Source organism: Lonchura striata, chromosome 1 (assembly GCF_050655825.1).
Source record: "Lonchura striata isolate lonStrDom1 chromosome 1, ASM5065582v1, whole genome shotgun sequence".
NCBI classification, from domain to species: domain Eukaryota; kingdom Metazoa; phylum Chordata; class Aves; order Passeriformes; family Estrildidae; genus Lonchura; species Lonchura striata.
This window is the reverse complement of record NC_140703.1, coordinates 65,352,620-65,372,764: the sequence shown is the minus strand read 5'-3', so window position 1 is coordinate 65,372,764 and position 20,145 is coordinate 65,352,620. Positions and strand designations below refer to the sequence as shown.

The following is a 20,145-nucleotide window of genomic DNA, read 5'->3' as shown; positions in this document are numbered from 1 at the left end:
TACTGATTTGTGGAAAACCCCAATGCTGAGGGAATCATGTCAGGTTTTTCCAGTCTCATGCAGACTGCTGGTCTTCATCCACCATCATGTAAATGCTCATGCTTAAATACGGGTAATTGATTACTCAAACAAGAACTACCTGTATGCAGAGATATCTAAGCTCCAAGAATCCAACAGCCCATAATGTAACAGTCAACTAACATTAAGTAACTCTTCAGAGTATTTTCGCCCTGCACAATGGAACTTCATGTAGCTTTATTTGAGAAGTTGTACTTTATGTATTTCTGTGTAGATACATCCAAGTGACACTGCTTCACTTTATACTGAAAACAGCAAGACATTCTCCAGGAAAGAGATGAATTTTACATGTTTTCCTTCTTTCAGATTTCCCTTATGCATTAATAAAGTTCACCTCCACAGCAAATGTCTCATGATAGACCTTCCATGTTTTAGACTTGTGAGGGTTATCCAGCTCATTCCTGGGAAGGTAGAGTCTGAAAGACAAAATTCAGTAGCATATCTTACAGTCTAAGACATGCTTTTCCTTTCCGCCAGCTAGAAAAATCTTCTAGCTGAGCCCTAGAATATTAAATACAGCCCCAGACCTTGAATTTAAACAGATATCAGACATGCCTGCACAGTGTTTTGTATCTTAAGTCATTTCAGAAACAAAGACAACTTGAAGGGTTTGTGGATTGGCTCCCCACCACCCTCCCAGAGCCCCACAGTGCAAGACAGAGAGAAATTAATACTGCATTCAGCTCAAGGCCTCCCGATATGATGCAAGTGCCAGGAATTTAATAACCAACCTTCTAAAAGGCAAGGATTTGATCTGGTACTCAAAAGGCAGCCTAGTGGGGCATCCTCCATAGTTCTGGAGGAAACTAAGCTCTTCAGCAAAACCATCAAGATGGCAATGTTGCAGGGCCATGAGACAGCTGGCATACAGTTTTCCTGGCACTGGCTTGGTTTAATTGGTCTGCATTGAGACTGCAAGGTGCATTGCTAGCCGAGGATATTAAGTTAACTGTTACAAAGAGATTCATGGCTACCTCTCATCAGGCTCTACAGGATCAGTTAAGTAAAAACTGTCTTCTTTCTATTTCAGTCATGGAGAACACAGTAATTTTATCTTATATGCCAAGGTCACTGTTCCTCTACCTAAATCTGTCAAGCAAGGCAGACCAATCCCCCACAGCAAGGCAGACAAGCCTTTCATCAGCTGGAGCTTCTCCAGGAGTTTCAGTCTCCACAAGCAAAATCACAGTAACTTCTAACTTTATCATGAGCATGAGAAGCCATAAGAAGGCCTTTCTTTGTGATACCAAGCATCAATACCTCTAACTGTGGTCTTAATGTCTGCCTGCTAAGCTACTGATTTCCTGCTTCTCAGGCAGACATACTATAGAGGATAGCAGATTTGAATGGTCAGCATTACATTTTTTAATTCAAATTCATTAACAATGGTTAGAGAGCACCAAGGAAATAATCCAGTGGTTTAAGTTAAGATAAAAAGCTCCCATATGTTTAAAATATTCGTCACAGTGTGAGCAACTGCCAGCTAACAAGTTACAGCTGAGGATCAAAGACCAGTACTCACATGAAAGTTAGCAGGCTGATCAGGCCTGCCCTATCTCAGCTTTCAGTACTATGTTTATGATCTTTCAGCTCTTTGCAGACACCAGAAGTCAGGATCTGAAGGCATTCATTAATATCCTTACCTGTTATTTTCAATAAAGGAAGTGTTGAACCAGAAAAAGAATGGGCAGCCATCATAGCCTTTTGGAAGAGCCTAAACACAAACACCTTGTTTAAGGACTGTGTTACGCAACAGAACTTTTATTTGTAGAGCAAGGGTACCCACTTTTCCTTACTAATTTGGTTTAGAAAGGTACAGTGCCAGAATAAGTACACTTGAAGAGCCCCAAATCATACACAAATCATTATTTTCTCTGCAATTGTTTCAATACCAAGTCATTCAATACAATGACATGAGACTCCCATGGTTAGGAGCAGCAGGTACCCAACTAAAATGCCTTAGCTGTACTGCTGTTTAAACAGCCAGGTGCTTCCCCTGCTTGCCTAGGATTATATTACACCACTTGCTGCATCCCTCACTGCACAGTGAGACACAGCAGGAGCCACTGGGAAGGAACAGATTCTGCATCGTGCTGCCCAGGCAGGCAGGACCCACTGCAGTTTGCACTGTGGCCTCTCCCCATACCCAACTGAAGGTCTTCACACTGGTGTACTTACAGAACTGCATTCAAATCTGACTTTCACATCACCACGTAGAACAGGGCAGTCTTCCAAGCCGATGACTACAGTGTCACTTTCAGAATCAAAGAAGAGCTGGTTAACAGAATAAAGAATTTGTTTTATAAAAGTTTCTTCAGCAAGACAAGGAACCAATTCATGACAAGACCCAACTACTCATTCGCAGTACACAAATTCAACAGCAGTGACAACAGTTTAAGCTGCTCAGGACAGAGTGAACTATTTGCATTTAAGAGAATTCCAGGGAAATCTTTCACTATCTCACCACTACATTTCCTAAGAGTTGGCAAAGTTTAGCTTTTTTGTCCTCCTGGAATTTACATTATCCATTTAGTTAGACTACGTAGAAATTGAATATTGGACATAAAACTAAGACACTTTTAACCTATAAATCAGCTTTTAGCTTCTGTGACTCAACTTGTGTGTCTTCATAGTACCCACCCTGCAGTTTTTTTGATTGGCACATACACATTGTAGTACAATCCTCTTCTTTACTATTATCTGCACCTTCATATCCGTTCCATTGCCTTTCCCAACTCCTAGGAACAAAGCATTGCATTATACCAGAGGCACAGACATTAGCTGGAAAGACAGGTAGTCATGAAAACCAAGTGCAATCCTACTCAAAAGTGCTTTATTTCCAGAATGCCTTGCTCAAGACTCTAGAGAACTCAAATGCTAAAGGTAAACCAGGATTCAGTGGCTGCAAATTGCATTTTGAAGTTCCCCCCACTAGGGGAACAGGCTAATGTAAAATCTAGTTCCATTTACTGAACAATTACAGCAGTTTGAACTCCCCTGGAACAACAAGTGCTGAACTTCCAGCCTTTGATCAAGATTATTAGCATACACATACTGTAACAGACATGTATCTAAAGCTCAGAAACATTAATGGATCCAGTTCCACACGGGGAGTAAGCCTCACTTAAAAAGTGATTCCCCTTCCAAAAAAGGGCAGGTTGGTTGTGAGCCATCATTTGGTTAGACATCTAGAAAGTGACACAACACAGAGCAACTGACTACAAAATATTCTTCGTTGTGTTCTGTGTCATTTAAATTCTCAAATCCCAGTAAGTCTACATTCCAATCATGGCCTTAGCAAGAGAGAGAGAGTTATCAGTTGCATGTAATAAGAAACCATTACCAAACAGAGGAATGCCCAAATACAAGAGTTCTTACCATGTATAGTGTGGATTTTGAGGTTTTTTATTTTGAGTTGTCTTTCTGGTGGCAGTTCCAAGTTATACTTGTTCTTCAGGATCTCATAATACCCAACATACCTACTCTGTAATGCAAAAAACCCAGACTCATTATATGGTTTCTGTACCCACCACAGATTAATTCTAGGAACAAGCAAGATTTAAATAGCTCTTTTACTCCAAGTTTTTAGCTCTTCAAAGACCAAAGCTAAAAAGAAGTACAATTGCTCTCCTTCCCCTTCCCTGTAGAAACAATCTTCTAGACAAATTCAGTGTTTACATTTTTAAACAGCATTTAAATTTCATGTTTTAAGAGGAATTCTGTACTTTTTAGTTCAGCAAGAAGTGAGGATATTTTATATTTTATTCAGCCTTTAGAGGCTGAATGTTTAAACATACTAGAAATTTTCATTTTATTGAAGGACAGCTATACTTCTATTTTATATCAGCAATTTTAAGTACCCATCACAAGATTCACTTCTCAACTCTGAAGAACAGTAAATCAAGATGTGCAAAAATGTGGTCTGAGGCAAAAAATTGTGTAGTATTTTCCAGTGAATGCAGTCTGCAGAAGATGCATTTCTCCACCCAAGCCAAATCAGTGCCTTGGTCCCATCCCAGGCTCAGCCACAGGCTTCTGTGCATCCTCGTTAAACAGACCAATTGCCATACAGTGTCATGCTCCTGTGAGGGTGCCCAGACATGCTGTGGAATCTGCATCTGTGCAGATATTCTAGACCTGACCAGACACATCTGTCCAGGTCACCCTGCTTGAACAGTGGGGTTGGACTGAAAGCTTTCCCAATCTCAAGAATTTTGTTGTTATCCTAGATACTATACTTCAGATCTGATATTATTATGCAGAGAAAGGTATAAGGGGAAGGGGAAAGATGCAGAGCAACCCTGTCAGCTGTTCATATTCCAACTCTCACAGAAAGAGTACAGAAAGCTCAGGAGTTAAGCAAGTAATAGAAACCTATATCTCTGAAACAAGGCAGGGGAGGTAGGGTAGCATAAGCACTCACAAGGTTAGCATTGGTTGGACTACTGCTCTTGAACCTCCTCAAGCTTACCTGTGAGGGTGTTTCAACCCCTTGAAACTTGGTACTTGTGCTTCTATCAGTTCTTCTCTCCCCAAAGTAGTCCAAACTTTCCTACACACAATGATAATTTCAAGGGTTAAGCTATCCATCCTACCACCATTTCCCTTCTTGAGAAGTGGATAGTAAAGTAGAGCTACACTACTCAAGTCCAGTAAAGGAATGCAAGTAGAAATACGCAGTAATTACTTTGGTACCTTCTAAAGAAGACTTTTAACTACAAAAACAAAGTATTAATGAGGAAGTCAGACACACAAATCTGTCATTCATGAAAGAGTGAAGAGTGACTGACTGAAAGTGAATGACTTTCAAACAATTGCTTTAGAACCATCTATATTTCTCAAGTGGTCTGTGGCAGACCAAGTTGAACACTAGCTCATATCTACACAAAGCAAACTCAGAGGCAAACTAGTGATTAAATGGATATACAGTCTGCCCAGACTACCTTGAGTGTTCTGGGCCTTCTGCATCCCCAGCCTCCAGCTGATATATCAGACCTGGGATACTAAAGCAATATCAGCACCTGTCCTGGTTGGGACTTAATCTTTCTCCTTTTTCCTAGAAGGGCTTTCTTTTGTAATGCTGGCTGTCAAGACAATTCTTGATGCCTCACACTACTTGGAGGAAGACTGGGCAAAAAATTGCTTAAAACCACTTAAAACCAGTGATACTGTCTTTAGGAGAGTTTGCTCAGAAGTCACCTACAGCTTAAATTGTTGCTCAAGACCCTAGACACATTATTCCTCCAAAAAGAACCCTTCAAGCTGGTAACCTGTTAAATGCTATTTTCCCACTTCTTTCAGATCACAAATAGTCTCCATCAGAAGCAAAACTCCACTGTAGCAAGACTTGCATGAACTTTTTTAAAACCAGACTTTTCAGAGAATCCTATTTCTAGTACAGAATTTTTTGCAGAGTATTAGGGCATTTTACCATTTCAGTAAATCCTAAAAGGACATTTTGAATACTAAACAAATCAAAAAATAAACAGCAATTTTTACCTTTGCACTCTCAAACTGGTCACTGTCTATGAGCCAAGTACAGACCATTGTTCCAGTCCTGCCTGTATCAGACATACAATACAAGTTAAATTGGCAAAGTTCAAAAGTATTTGAGATTATTTTTGTGAAGGTGAAGTCATCTCCTGTTATCTCATCTATTTCAAGACTTATAAGCGACAGCCAAGAAGTCAAGTATTTCTGAGAAGAATGAGTTAAAGACAAGATACTACGGTTTGTCAACTTGTTCCTGGTCTCCACATTTTCATTACTAGAGACACTTAGGCAGCTGGTCACTATCTGGATACTCCAGCAGGAAATAGAGTCAAGCACTTTACTAAATGAGACTATTGAAACTTCCCAATGCTGTAAGTGTCAAGATTTGTTTCTCTGTCCCAACTGTTTTCCCTGCAACCCTACTAAGAAGCCATCAAGTCTGCTAGCATGAAGATGCATATAAAGTTTCAGTTTTTAATTCAAAAATCTCTAGAGGTCAAGTCACCCTCCTTACACTTGTTCTTCAAGCTGGTTTTGACCTGCAGGTAGTTTCAACATTTAGTTTTGCAAAACCTTTTAAGACAGAGCTCCACCTGGAAGCAACTATTTCATGTTAAGTAACCACCTACTTTAAGCCAAGTATTTGCAGTAGTAATGGCAGGTGGCTAGAGGTGTGGCAGCTATTTGCAGGGAAATTTGTCTTATTTGCAGTTATTTATGCATTTCAACAACTCCCACACCACTGTTGATTCAGGTAGCACTTGCAAGTTAGCTCATATGTTTGATAGCTTTCACTATTCTTGTTTCCATAAAACTTCCAATATCATGTTTATCTTGTTTTAAGATCCAGCAGTCTAGAACATTCTAGAGGGGTAAAGTTATGAAGCATATAATCTTGAGTGGTATCACACAACAAATACAGCACAACCAGGGATTAGGCCCAGCCAACACGGACTTATGAAGGGCAGGTCCAGCTTGATCAACATGGACTCCTTCTATGAGGGAAAGGCTGTGGATGTCTACTTGGGCTTTAGTAAAGCCTCTGACACCATTTCCCACAGCATTCTCCTGGAGAAACTGGCTGCTCAGGGCTTGGACAGGTGCACTCTCCACTGGGTAAAAGCCTGTCTGGAGTCCAGGCTATTGTTACACCCACAATGAAGCTGGCAGCTGGTCACTAGTGGTGATCCCAGGACACAGGATTGAGGCCAGTTCTATTTAATGTCTTTACCAATTCTGGACAAGGAAACTGAGTGTATCCTCAGTCAGTTTGAAGAAGACACCAAGTTGAGTGGGAGTGCTGATCTGCTGGAGGGCAGGGACAGGCTGGATCAATGGACCAAGGCCAACTCTATGAGGTTCAATTAAGTGAAGGGCTGGGACCTGCATTTGGGTCACAACAGCCCCACAGAGTGCTACAGGCTCAGGGAATATTGGCTGAAAAGCAGCCAACTGGAAAAAGACTTGAGGGTGCTGGTTGACAGCAGATGAACATGAATCAGTGTGCCCAGGTGGCCAGGAAGGCCAATGGCATCCTGGCCTGTATCAGCAATATTCTCTGTGCATGTCACTGGAGAGTCTGCACCTTGAATCCCGCATTAAGTTTTGGGCCCCTCACAACAAGAAAGACATTGAGATGCTAGAGTGTGTCCAGAGAAGGGCAACAGAGCTGGGGAATGGTCTGCAGCACAAGTCTTCAAGGAGCAGCTGAGAGTGTTTAGCCTAGAGAAAAGGAGGCTCAGAGGAGACCTTTTCACTGTAAAGGTCATAGTGAAGTGGGGTTGGTCTCTTCCATCATCAAGCAACAAGTGATAGGAGGAGAGGAAATGGCCTCAGGTTGTCCCAGAGAATATTTAGATTGGATATTAAGAAAAATTTCTTCTCCAACAGGGTCATCAAGAACTGGAACAGGTTGCCCTGGAAAGTGGCCAAATAATCACTACTAGAGGTATTCCTGGAGATGTGCAGATGTGGCACTGAGAGACATAGTTTAGTAGTAGATCTGATAGCTCTGGATTAACAGTTGGACTTGATCTTAAAGGTCTTTTTCCAACCTAAACAATGGATGGTTTGAGCCATATTACAGTGCAAAATATTCAGCGTGGGTGACTGGCCACCAGAAGCCAATGCAGCAGCCTAACACTTTTATAGTAGCAATTTCAGTAGCCTCCCTATCCCTCCTGGGGGACTGCTGTTTCAGCTGCCAGAAAAACAGAAAGTTACTGAAGAACATTTTAGGAGACAAATAACAGCTTAGACTAAGAACTAGTTTAGACTACCTAAAAATGGGGTTGTTTAATACTAAACAGAGTACTGTAGTCATGCTAGTTGTCACAATGTCAGCAGTATTTGTCAAATTACACTGTAAACCCATCTCTCATAGTATGGTTTAAGGCCAAGCTTGAATCAAAGAAGCTACAATTAACAAAGAAGCATGATTGGTAGCATACACAGATTGCACATGAGAAATCCTACCTTTGCCCCCTTTACAGTGAATTGCTATGACATTCTTCTCATCTTGATTCATCCATTCACGGACATTGGCAGTGAATTTCAGCATGTCCCTAAATAAGAGGAAAGTTAGTGGATCAAGGTAAATACCTACATAGAACTATTGCAACGTATGTATTTCTTGACAAGACTCACTGTAGTGATGGGACATTGTGGTCATCAATGAAGATCCTTTCCACCCTATAGTGAAAGTACTTGGAGTCATAGCCTTGTTCACCTATAGGGAAAGATCTGAAGTTATGCCAGGAAGGGAGAAGGATTATAACAAAGAAAGTGGTTTGTAACACACAAGGGATGGTCTGAACATGTACTAGTGTCTAAAAGCAGTGTTAATAGACATATTAAAATGAAAAAACCAGGGGTAACTTGGCTAAAGCCATGCATGCTTAGCTTCTGGTTTCATATTTTTCACTTACACATTAAATTTTATCTCAAATATAGTCAGCAGCTAAACATACTTACTGCAGAGATTGTAGACTTTATAGTGGCCTGGATGTTTGGTGTCCAAAAATCTTGCAACTTCCTAAGCAATAATGAGTTCAGAGTAGTTAGTGCTCTACTTGTTATTTCCACTGCCACCTCAACCTCCCCCACCCCCAGGTGGGATCAACAACTGTAGTCATGAACAGCACTTGGAAAGCAGGCCTTTCCAACTGGACAGCTCAGGTTCTCATCTGGAATAAAAGTACTACGGCAGCTATCTTCCTGACCCTATATATATTTCTACAGTATCAGGAGGCAGAGCTCTGAAAAGGATATTATGTCTACAGACCTTTAAAGCAACCTTTACTTAGGTGAATAGAGCTTATCACAATTACTAGCCTTGGGACAGAACCACCCTGGTTCTTCAAAAGATCCCCAAAGAGCAGGAGCATCAAAGCACTGGTGTCTCCACTGTGAGAGAAAATCACTAGGTTTAGCTGAGACACTACAACATAAGCAGTGAAGAACAGAGATCATCAATAAGTCATTCCAACCAGAAAAGGTAGCAAAACTAGGACTGACATGATCTAGGCCACATGTAAATTAGTGGGAACCTATAGAAGAAACAGCTTTCAGAAACAGTGAATTTGGTAGGTAAGATTTTTACCTTTATGGGATTCCTGTAGAAAGACTGCTTCCCAGAAGATGGAAACGACATTGCAATAACTCGATCTGTTGAGAAGACAGCAATCTCAAGTAACAGCAGGAAGGCCCCCTGCACATAAGAACTACATGACGGAGAAACATCCTTATGAAACATCTTATTCTTACCCTAATTATAAGAACAATCTACCCCTTTCTGGTAAGCTTTCCTCTATATTTGGCATAGTTAGAGCAAGACAAATAATGCTTCCCAAAGTATCAGCCACCATCAAATGTCAGTCTCCACAGAATCAGAAGCAAAAATACACTAAGTAAATAGCTTCCCAACACTGATTCCCTAGACCTCAAATTAATTTTTATCATTACATACAGCATGTACAACTCTCCTAGAAGGCTAATTCTAGGGAATAATGTCTGTCAGGAATCCATATTTCAAAATCCCACAGAAAAGCAGTAGGCCTGGTTTGACTTCATACTTAAATTTCATGAGTCTAAAACATTGTCTGTAGTTCATGACAAGCTGGTATTAACTGCACAACAAGTCTTCACAGGACATAACATGCTGCAAAGTGACATTTGTTTCCACAAACCAGTAATATAAGTGAGATCCAGATCAAAGCCATCTTTCACATAACGTCTTTTGTTTTCAGAGACCTGCCAAATAAAAAAAAAAAAGTTAATCTTCCACAAGAATGCCAACCATCACCAAATGTTTCCTGTTACTAAGAAAATTCAACCATGTAGACTCTCCAGTTAAGCTTGAGTAGCAGAGCCTCACTTCATTACAGCATTATGCAAGAGCAAATTCCTTGTATTAACTTCTAGGTAGAAGCTCTGTATAGAATTTTTACCCTTAAATATCAAAATTTATTCTAGTGAAAAGAACACTGCAGATTCTATGACTATTGCAGCATGAATCTGTCATTGTGAATCGAGTGTTTGGAGACTGAGGGGAAAAAAGAATAAAGTTAAGGACCCTTATTCCTAAACAGTAGGACATACTTGAAGCTTAAAGTACAACTTCAATGACCCTGATGAAAATAAGAGGCATTGACAGGGGCTAGGGCTTCACCAGCTAGATTGTTTTGTTGGTACTCAAAGCTCCTAATTAAAACTCCTACGTTCCCTCATATGAGGGAAAACAGTCTAGGTACCACACAAGTCAGAAATTGTCAGCTGGGACACAAGGGGTGTTGCAATCACTTTGATATGTCAGCCTTCCAGGTCAAGTTGCTGCTTACTTGAACAAAGTCAAGAACGACAAGGTTTTACTGAGGTTGGAGGCAAAGCTCCAGAGCCCTGTCAGGGACATTGAAGAGAGTGCTGCTTGGGCAACACTACCAATAGCAGACCAATAGGCCATGGTCAGTCTTGCTACTAACCACTGATGCTGCCTGAGAAAAGAGTTGGAAACAGCAGTAGTAGTCTAGACATGTTAAGAGGCTAACTTACCATTCTTCTGGTCACTTTTTCAAGTTGCTGCTTTTGTGAAGCCAGACGAAATATTCTTATCAAGATGACAATTCTCAGAATTCGGAGGAAAATAACCATTCTAGATGACAGATTCACCATGGAAGAAAATGGACACAAATAAACTTACAGGCAAAGATTAAAGCTGTTTAAAAGCTGTTTCAGGGAAAGTTTAAAACTTTGTTTCATATGTTGAACTAGGACATCTCAGGCTGATTTTGGAACAAACACAATATAATGGGTTTATTGTTAAAGGTATTTTGTGAGTACATGTTCTCAACAGCTAGCAGAACTAGGAAATCCCCTACTTGTTCAAACAGACTTCCACAGGCACCTCTGGCTAGGAAACAACAAATTCCATTAACATAACCCATGTTATTATCACCAAGTTTTTGTTCCTTGAAGCTTATTCTCAACTATACATTTAAGTGTATGCAGCCACATTAAAATGTATGCAGCCACCTGAAAAATAACTAAAAAGAAGCCAGACAAGCTAAGTACATCATGACTTGATTAAGAAACTTGAGAACAGCTCAGTAGATATCCTGTGTTTAATCATTCAGCAACCTGAACACTTGGTTTGGTTTGAGAAACTTTGAACTATTGTTGAACTTTGAAGCAGGAAAGAAGCTTAGGTGAGCGGTTCTATCAAAACAACTGAAGCTACTACAAAATAGCAGCTGCTTTCCCCCTCCTAGGGACAAGGGCAAACCGATATTCAATTCATTCCTTAAGGAGGCAAGTAAGCATACATTTTAAGCAGCACACACACATTCTAGGTTTTGATACATTTGTGTAAAAATGCTGGTGAATACCAACAGTAAGGGAGACAAAACTCCAGTTTTGCTCACAGTCTGCCCCCCACTGATATGGAATCAGCAAGGTATACTGGATACTTGGAGGAAAGTTTCAGTTCTTCCCCGAGTTTCTTCCAAATTCAGTATCATCCTCCTGCTTTCAAAAAAGAATTTCCTTGGAGCTAGCAGCAAATGAGATGAACCAAAACTGGGTTGAAAACTCCATAACCCCTCTCCCACAATTCTGAGAAGCAACTCTTCAACATTAAGGAAGTCAGCCTGCTAAGCATTAGCTCCCAGACTGATATCCAGCTCTCATTCCTCAAAGTCCTTTTATAGGTCAGACTTCAGGGAAACAGTTAACTCACCCCTACACACACCCAGCTAGACATGATTAGAAAAAGAAACCATATTCCTTCATCAGGGCTTGTTACCTCTATGGTCTGTCACTGAAATTTCACTTGTCATATATAAGCCCTCATGCACATAAAAGCTGCTAAAAGTCTAATTTTTCTGAGATATATCAGATGCTTTAAGATTACCGTTTGCTTCTTGATAAAGGACTCGGGAAAGAAAAATTATAAACCCCAGTAGGGCTACTGGGAATTGTGGATTTTGTGGACACTACTGCTGTGTTAGGTGGGATGACCACCATCTCAAGATTTGGTATTTGGCCAAATTTGAGATATTCTCTACTGTCAGGTAGCAGTATTTTGGTCAGAACACAATTTTAGAGCTTTTAACAAGAGAAGCCTTACAGAAGGCCTCAAAAATTGCATGGGTAAGATGGTAGGCCTCAGCTGAGTGTCTTCTGAGAGCAGCAGTGTGAAGTTCTCTTTATGAGAGGCAAAAACCTATTCTAGAATCCCATCAACTTCAGCAAGTCAGAATACAAAGAACTTGCAAACACAGATCTATAGCTAGATAGATCAGCGTAGGATCAGGCCTACTACTAGCATGGCCTAGTAGAGACAAGAGTGCAGATTATGCTGTCACACTGCTCTTCTCCCCTCCTTTATCTGGGCGCTGCTATAAGATGAAAGCTGTTTTAGGAAAATGTGGCCATAGAAATAGGAGGTAATAATTAAGAACTCCAATGAATGTTTAAGACAACCTAGGAAGAAGCCAGGCTGCAAAAGCTATTCCTTTGACAATTTTACTTCTTGATACCCAAGTTTAGCAAGCACTTCAAGACAAAACTAGTACTTACAGATATTAGAACTCTGGATTATATTAGAACTGGTTCTATATAGAACTCTAGATTCTTAAATAACTAAACTTTTTGTTTTCTTCTGGAATAATGTTCCCCTCTTATGCCCATTAGTCAGCTGAATTTGGAGCAGGAGGTGACATTTTATGTATTTTTTAAGAGCTTGACTTTTCCCTGGCTGATGCCAGAAAGTTTCTCTAAGTCAAACCTAGTGCAGATAAACTCATGTTAAAGTTGTAGTTCAGCCTCCATCAGGAACGAATTCATCTCACAGGTTATCTGATCAAGATACAGAAATCAGAAGGAAATAGGACTTGAAGGAGCCCATGCACATAAACAGCATGTTTTCTCTCCTCAAAACATGGCTGAAAAATACAGCATTGTATTACCATGAGGATTTTGGGAAAGCAAAGGAAACAAGACAGTTTGGCAACTCTTTCTATTGGAAGATCCTTTAGACAGAGATCCTCCCTTTGTTGTCTCTTCCATTTGCAATGTTAATGCAATTCTTATCTCTGCCTTTCTTCAGACCCTCCTGTCTATTAAGTCTACAGCGCACCTTTCCCCAGAAAGTGCTTGAGTCAGAGCATTTTATGGCCCCACTTTTAGTTCCCTCAACTAGTATGTTCAGAACCCCTCTGCCTTTGGGGAAGGGACAGCCTACATATAACCACAGATCAAAGCTGTGTGTCTATCCTGCATTTGTCTGTACCATGACACACTATCACAGTCCCATTTGTGATCTAATATAACATCTGGCTTAGAGATGCCCAAGACAATTCTTAGCAGATTATCAAGAAAAGAGCTCACACTTACCAGCTGCCATGCCACTCTTACCTTGGTATCTCCTTTGCTGCATCAACATCTAAGAAGCAGTATGTCAAATTAATTAACAGGGTGCCCACCACTATACATGCATCCAAAATATTCAGTTTGGACTGGAAATAGTTCCTGAAGCTGAAACCAACAAGAGTTTTAGACAGACGCCAATACAGGTAGCAAAGACTGAAATATATTTTCAAGAAGAGAATAATCTATACAGAGCTACTGCTGGAGACAAGCTCTCCTGCAGCTTTTCTTAACACTAAGCACTGAAGTCTCACTAAGAAAGCAATCTTAGCCCTGATTTACACACAAGTTATGGCAAAGCTGTATAGTTTCCAAGTGCTCACTTATACTGAAAATACTTAAAGGTTATTCCATAAAAGGGTAACCACCAACATACACAGCCAAGAAAAGACTATTATCTATGACCAGACAATTAGCCCACAGGACACTATGTTCATAGTTCAAGCTTTAAGTTTTGCTTCCTTCCTAGCTTGAGGACTTGCCACATGGACTTAATTTTTGCCTATGTCTTACCCTTCAACAAACACCCTTAGGAGAACATCGATGAGAAAGAAGAGTGCTATTGCCAGGGAAACACGTTCAGGAATCTCTGTACCCTTCTTTCTCTCACTGATAGCCAGATCCAGAATCACAACTATAATGTCCACAATGATAAGTACAACTCCAAATACTCTGCAAAGAGAAAAATAAAAGGAAGTTTGAGGGGTAGGAATGAACTTATCAACAGAACAGCACAAACCCTAATTTCTAAGCTGTTCCAGCAAGAGTGTGTTCTCTTACATAGATTGAAGCCTGCTCCATTAGAAGTTGAAAGTTTCCAACTGCATTTTTAAGTGATCTACACAAAAACCCTCATCTATGTGGAACCATACATTTACCCCAGACACAGCTGTAGTTATTAATTTATGATTTCACAACTATCTAGAAGCACTGCAAACCTGAATACTTTAAGGGATACAAATGTCATTTCTGCTTTCACCTTACTCAGCTTCCCTCCCTCTCATGATTTAATACTGTCCCTTAAAAATAACTGCCTTTAATGGCTTGCCTTGCTCCAGCACCTAGACTACACACAACCGACCAACTGTTTGTTCAAAGGCTGCCAGCCAAGAATAAGCCATTAAAGAGGTTTTATCCAAGTCAATGAGATTTACAGTTCTGAATTTCAGCTCTTCTTGAAGAATGTAGCCATATCCGTTTAAGTATTATTTTTCAATTCTAGTATTTTTCTCAAGTTACCTTTCCTGGGGGTGACAAAGGATTCAGCACTTTCAGACAAAGCAAGCTGGTGTTACTGATGTTCAAGGAGTTCTTAAGTTCTTACACCAGAAATGAGGACTATTTTTACCTTTCCCACATCATTACAAACTCAAGCTTTTACCTGAATCCAAATGACATCACAAAGGGGGCAATTTTTCTCCTAGTTGCACTGCAAGAGAAGAGAACCAACATCAAAACAAGTGACATTTCTTTAGTTTTAGTATTCTACACAGTAGTGACTTCTCTAAGATGAGGTTACTCAGTTGCATTCATGAAGTATATAGGTTAAGAGAGTACTTGAAAACAGTGCTTTGACCACTTGTTAGAAAAAGTATTAATCAGCTTCCAGACTGAAATGCAGCAGTATGTACTTATCCAGGACATTATTCCATGTCACAATTCCAGTGATGCTTGAACTCTGGCTTAGTAAGCTATAAGAATTAGGTTTATATTGATCAAGAGGAAGATTGGAAGACAAACATCTCTTAATATATTTTGTTCCATATATTAGCTTATTGTATCAGACCATTTTTCCCCATGTCTGAAAAGAGCTGCACTTGTTAACAGTTCCCATGCCTTTGGAATATAGGCATAGAAATCCCACTTCTACTTTAAAAAGGAAACATCAGTTTGGCTTTCAGATTGAAAATACAAACATCTTTTAAGAAAAACTATTTCTGAAACCAAGTTCTTCCAGTAGTGAGAATTATCTTCAGTCCTGGCAAAGTCACAGCTCTTGATTCCAATTACAGTAGATTTTGTTGCCTCTTTGGTATGCTTTAAGCCCTTTGGTTTAGAACAGAGCTTTTATGTCACTCTCTTTCTGGCTGGAAGCCTCTTTAGATTACACCAAGAACTAAGGTAGAAGTTCTTGCTGTAGAACCTGCAAAACTCAAGTGCTGACAGTGAAAAATAGAATGCCAGTCTGTTAAGTAATCCCAAGATTACTTTACTGTAAGCATCAAGTCTTTTCTTAGACACTTAGAAGAAAGCATCTTTTTTCAAGCATATCACTAACAGCAGGACTTACCATTAGTTGTAACATACTGACAAAAAGTACTGATAGATTATTTTGCACTGTTACAAAAAGTTTTTATCAGCTCAGTAATGCACACTGCACCCCAGTGATCCTGTCCACAATGCTTGTTTCCTCTAGGACAACTTCAGCATTGCATTTCACTTGGTGCACTTCAATAACCCAGTTTAAGACAAGGCTAGATACCACTGAAGTGCTGAGGCAGCATCTTACTGGGGTTACTGAATTAACCCACATTTTTCATTATTAGGTTCTTACTCTAAACTAAGGTACAAGGTCTAACCAGCAAACATTTGCATTCTTAAGCTGGAAGGATATTTGTGGGTTGTAGTCTTCACTATTCCTATACAAGTCAAGGATGTAATACCATGCCTTGTCCTGAAGGCAGCTTAACATATAGAAGGTTTTCCTGGTATTTATGAATGCCAAATAGCTAAGGAAACATTGCAATGGTGACACTAATGGTTTGCTGGTCTATGTCTCTCCAGCCAAACCTACAACTGTAGTGGGGACACCAAGACTCCAACTTATACAGTTTATGGAAAAGTACCTCTAACTAGGTACACTCAAAACAAAAATATATGCATATACCATTCCAATTTGGCCTGCCAATATCTTAAATTAGTTGAAGGAAACATGGCACATTTGATTACACAACTAGCTTAGAGCTTTCGTGAAATACATTTATAAATTCCAAAATCTAGAAAAACATGTCACATAGAATAACTGAAATAACAGGCTTAGGCTTACTGTTCTTGAGTTGCAGGACTTGCTGCTAACTCAACTAAGCTTGCTCTAAGAGTAATGTGAGGTAAACACTGTCAGGAAATAACTGCTTCAATAATAGAGGTAACTACTAGTAAGTTCAGACAATTTAGTCTTGATGTGTGCCACAATGCTTATTCGTATGCCCAGGTACTCATTCACCTCATTGTCTCACCAGCACTTGTTCTTCTGTGCTCTCACAAACTCATTCCTTTGGGAAAATTTAATCAATGTGGTCTGGACTACCCATTCTCCATAATATGATGGACTTGTGTTCTTGGGTTGGACTTTTACCTCTAGAGGGATAAAGAGGCTTCCTCAACTTATTTGTCTTCACTATGTGCTAGAAGAAATGTCAATATCAAGCGTTTTACTGGGCTTATCTCTACTTCAACAAGCCACCTGCCTTCTTATTTTGGCTCATCAGATTCCACTTCTGGGGGTAAGCAAAGAAATTCTGTATATCATTAGCTTACTTGGGACAGGTGTCTGGTCCATTACCCTCATCATGACCATTATCGATCTTTACTGTGGCCTCTTCAGCTGTTGGAGATCTGGCAAAGAAATAATACAAGTCACACACTGATAGAGGTGTCTACTCTGTATATTGCTATGCTTTGTCCTTTCAAAAAAAAAAAAAACAACAAAAAAACTAACTGTCAAGTGAACATCACCTGAGCCAGAGCACACACCCAGTACCAGAGGAAGAAGAGGAAGAAAAACTTCCCTCATGTTGGCACACCTGAACCCCTTGGTTAGTGCTAATCTATTTCCTATTAGCAGCCCCTTTCTCAAAAGGTTTCCCTTTTTTCACCCCTACAAAAAAGAGACAGATGAGTTCAGCAGTAGGATAAAGGGCTTTGAAGCAGGGCATCCACAAGTCTGCTAAGGACACAAGACTCCAGGTTCTAGAAGTAGGAGAAATATGCATATGCAAAATGGCTTCAGAGAGTCCAAGTGACATTAATACTGTTACAGCAACCTTCTTGTACAGAGAATTAATGTTTTCATCAGGAAAAGCCATAGCATAGAGATGTTTTAGTGCAGAGCAGGATACCAGACCGGAAACTGGAAGACCAGAGCAGCAGCTGAGCTAGTGCTAGAACAGCAGTTTTTTGGAGTAGTGGCTGCTTGCCATAACTTCCTTAAAAGGGTCTTTTCAGATCAAGTTTTTTGGGGTTTTTTTTGTGGGTTTTTTTGTTTGTTTGTTTGTTTTTTGTTTTTTTTTGAAGGCCACATGACAATTTCAGAGAAAAAGTGTAGTATCAAAATCTAGGAGTCTTTATTTCAGTCTTCTCCACAAAACCACAAAAATACTGTGATGCATAATAGCACAGCCACAATGTTTGCCGAGGCCCTGCCTCTGGTTTCACTGTTTCATGGGCAGGAATAGCTACACACACATATTCAATATTGATGCTTCCGTCAATAGCCTGTTCTGAGGAAGCCTAGCATGTTTGAAGCATTAGTGTAATAATTTTGAGAATTCAAGTATTCTTCATCCTCTGCAACAGACACATGCACCAGCACTGCTTCTGCAGTCCATGCTAACCACCTTTTAAGCAAGAAGTTTAATGATGCTTCTCCTAGCATCATTCCTAGTTTCAAGATCCAGTACTGATGCTTCACCACCTGCACTCAGTATCAGGCTCAGTAGAAGAATTATTCTGATGCAGCAATTTTAGCATTCAAGCCTCATTTCCTAGTTCCAGTACTTCCAGTGGAACCACTGCCTCATTTTGTTCCTAGAGCTGAAGCAAAGCTTTAGTGATGGATAGGCATTCAGGTTTGCTTCCCAGCTATTCTTACAGAATATTCTCTGGGGTGTTTACACTTACTGAACAGCAGAAATGCTTCACTTATTGAAGTCTGCTACTGCTGCAGCAATTTTGCAGGTCACTTGCTTATACTTGCAGAAACATGAAGTGCACCAAATGTTACCTTCTTATCCTCTACTGTGATTAAAATATGCCACAAGAAGAATGAGAAACAAAAGTGTTTTCAGTTAGGAATACAATCCTTAATACAAAGATAAAACAGAAGTCCAAGTACACTGTTTCCATAGTGCTCCCACACAAAAATTCAGTTCTAGATAATGCTTTCCTCAGAGGGAGTTTGTTTTGCTGATCATTCTACATCTACTTGTTGCCCAAGACAGAATAAGTGTTCAGCCACAAGCTATTAAAATTAGGCTTCGACTATGGGAGTGGAAGAGAATAAAAGGAGGACATATTAGAAGAAATTGTTTCCTTCATACAGAGCACAAGCTTTTCTGACTGCTCATAGCTAAAGGCAACCTCAGACTTGAGACTTTTAAAGCAAGCACAGAAAGAGTCTTGCTTGACAAGATACCTTGACACTCTCTTGCAAGTCTCTTGACAGGCTGGATGCTAAAAGAGAACATACTTTAATGCCATGGGCTTATTATATCCGGGATGGAGACCTTGTACTCATTTATCACTTACTAACTACTTACAAGTGAATCACAACAGCGTATTTCTCTCAAAGATAACCCTCCTCTCAGACAACAGCACTGGTGGCAGAGGGGAGATGCTATATAAACTTCAGACACTCCATCATTATTCCCCTTGTTCTATTTTAAGCACTAAGAACCTAAAGACAGGGGACCACACACCACATATCCAATCCCAAACCTCCTCACTGACACAATTCATTTCACTCACCCAGATGACTCTCTTGGCGGGGTCCCTTGCTCAAATCTCACAGCTGTCATTTTGCCTGTTGTTGTGGTCCTGCTGACCTGAAGAGAAATACACCGAGTTAAAGTGTGACAGTACAAGAAACAGTGAATAGCAGCATCCTAAAACAGCCTCACCCTCACGGTCCCAGCAGCCAGGCTTCTACTGCATTTTCAACTACTTCTCCCCTATGATTGACAACGCTCGATCTTTTCGCTGTAACGCTGGTGAGAGTCAAGGCACTCGGCACTCTGATGAAGGGGGTTTGACTACACCAAACACACCACAGCGATAACAGCACCTTTACCTCGCGATGGAGCATTTCGCCCTGCTCCAAGCTCTGAAACCCAGAGGAGCCCAGCTGGTCCCTCCGGGAGAGCTGCGGGCCGAGGCGCAGGGAGCAGCTCCGGGACCTGTCCCCGGCACCCATCATCCTCCCGGCACGGGCTCTGCCTGCATCCCGTAGCAAAGCCCCCCAGAGCCCTCCCCCCTACCTCAGCTCGGCGCGGCCGCCGGGCTCAAAGCCGAGCCTGGACACCGCCCCCGGCGCCCCGCAGACCCGGCGGAAAGTTGGGTTAAACTTCCTGAGGGCTGTGTCCCGGCCCGCCCCCCGCCTCCGGGCCGCGCCGCGCCGCCGGCGCCTCTCACCCACCGAGCTGAGGCGCGAAGGTCGGACACGCCTCTGCGCCCCCGGGCTGCGGACGAGGGGCCCGGCGGTGCCGCCCGGCTGTTCCTGGGCCGGGCCGGGCCGCTCCGGGCAGGGCTGGGCGGACCCGCCCGCTGCCATGATAACGGCCCCGCCGCCCGCGCCGCCCGCGGGGCTCCCACCCGCCCGAGGGGCGTTGGCGGGCCGCGCCGGAGTGCGGGGCAGGAAGGTCCTGCAGAGGCATC

At 41.2% G+C, this 20,145-nt stretch overlaps 1 protein-coding gene across 4 annotated transcripts; it reads right to left on the bottom strand.

Annotated features, from left to right (window-relative positions):
- Positions 1-222: 222 nt before the first annotated feature.
- On the bottom strand, positions 223-20,062 carry LOC110468593 (phosphatidylinositol 3,4,5-trisphosphate 3-phosphatase TPTE2). 4 transcript variants are annotated; one of them, XM_085578477.1, is made up of 20 exons: positions 19,749-19,815; positions 19,240-19,316; positions 18,394-18,510; positions 17,032-17,109; positions 14,876-14,923; positions 14,008-14,166; positions 13,483-13,602; positions 10,621-10,720; positions 9,759-9,822; positions 9,173-9,237; positions 8,545-8,605; positions 8,218-8,299; positions 8,047-8,135; positions 5,578-5,639; positions 4,550-4,630; positions 3,457-3,562; positions 2,719-2,816; positions 2,257-2,352; positions 1,722-1,792; positions 223-494 (listed from the first exon to the last, which is right to left on the bottom strand). In XM_085578477.1, the coding sequence occupies exons 5-20, from the start codon at positions 14,890-14,892 to the stop codon at positions 392-394; spliced, it is 1,374 nt and encodes a 457-aa protein (XP_085434603.1). In that variant the 5' UTR covers positions 14,893-14,923; positions 17,032-17,109; positions 18,394-18,510; positions 19,240-19,316; positions 19,749-19,815; the 3' UTR covers positions 223-391. The 4 variants fall into 4 exon arrangements, with proteins under 4 accessions (XP_085434603.1, XP_031362341.3, XP_085434597.1 ...); XM_031506481.3 differs by lacking the exons at positions 18,394-18,510; positions 19,749-19,815 and adding an exon at positions 19,907-20,062; XM_085578471.1 differs by lacking the exon at positions 18,394-18,510 and having other exon boundaries at positions 19,562-19,815.
- Positions 20,063-20,145: the final 83 nt, after the last annotated feature.

Excerpts from the sequence above, each read along its gene's own strand:
- LOC110468593 (XM_031506481.3), bottom strand. The coding sequence starts at position 20,041 with ATGGCAGCGGGCGGGTCCGCCCAGCCCTGCCCGGAGCGGCCCGGCCCG. Across the intron at positions 13,603-14,007 it reads CTAAGGGTGTTTGTTGAAGG|CTTCAGGAACTATTTCCAGT; the intron begins GTAAGACATAGG and ends TGTTGGTTTCAG. Across the intron at positions 2,353-2,718 it reads CCAATCAAAAAAACTGCAGG|CTCTTCTTTGATTCTGAAAG; the intron begins GTGGGTACTATG and ends TCTGTTAACCAG.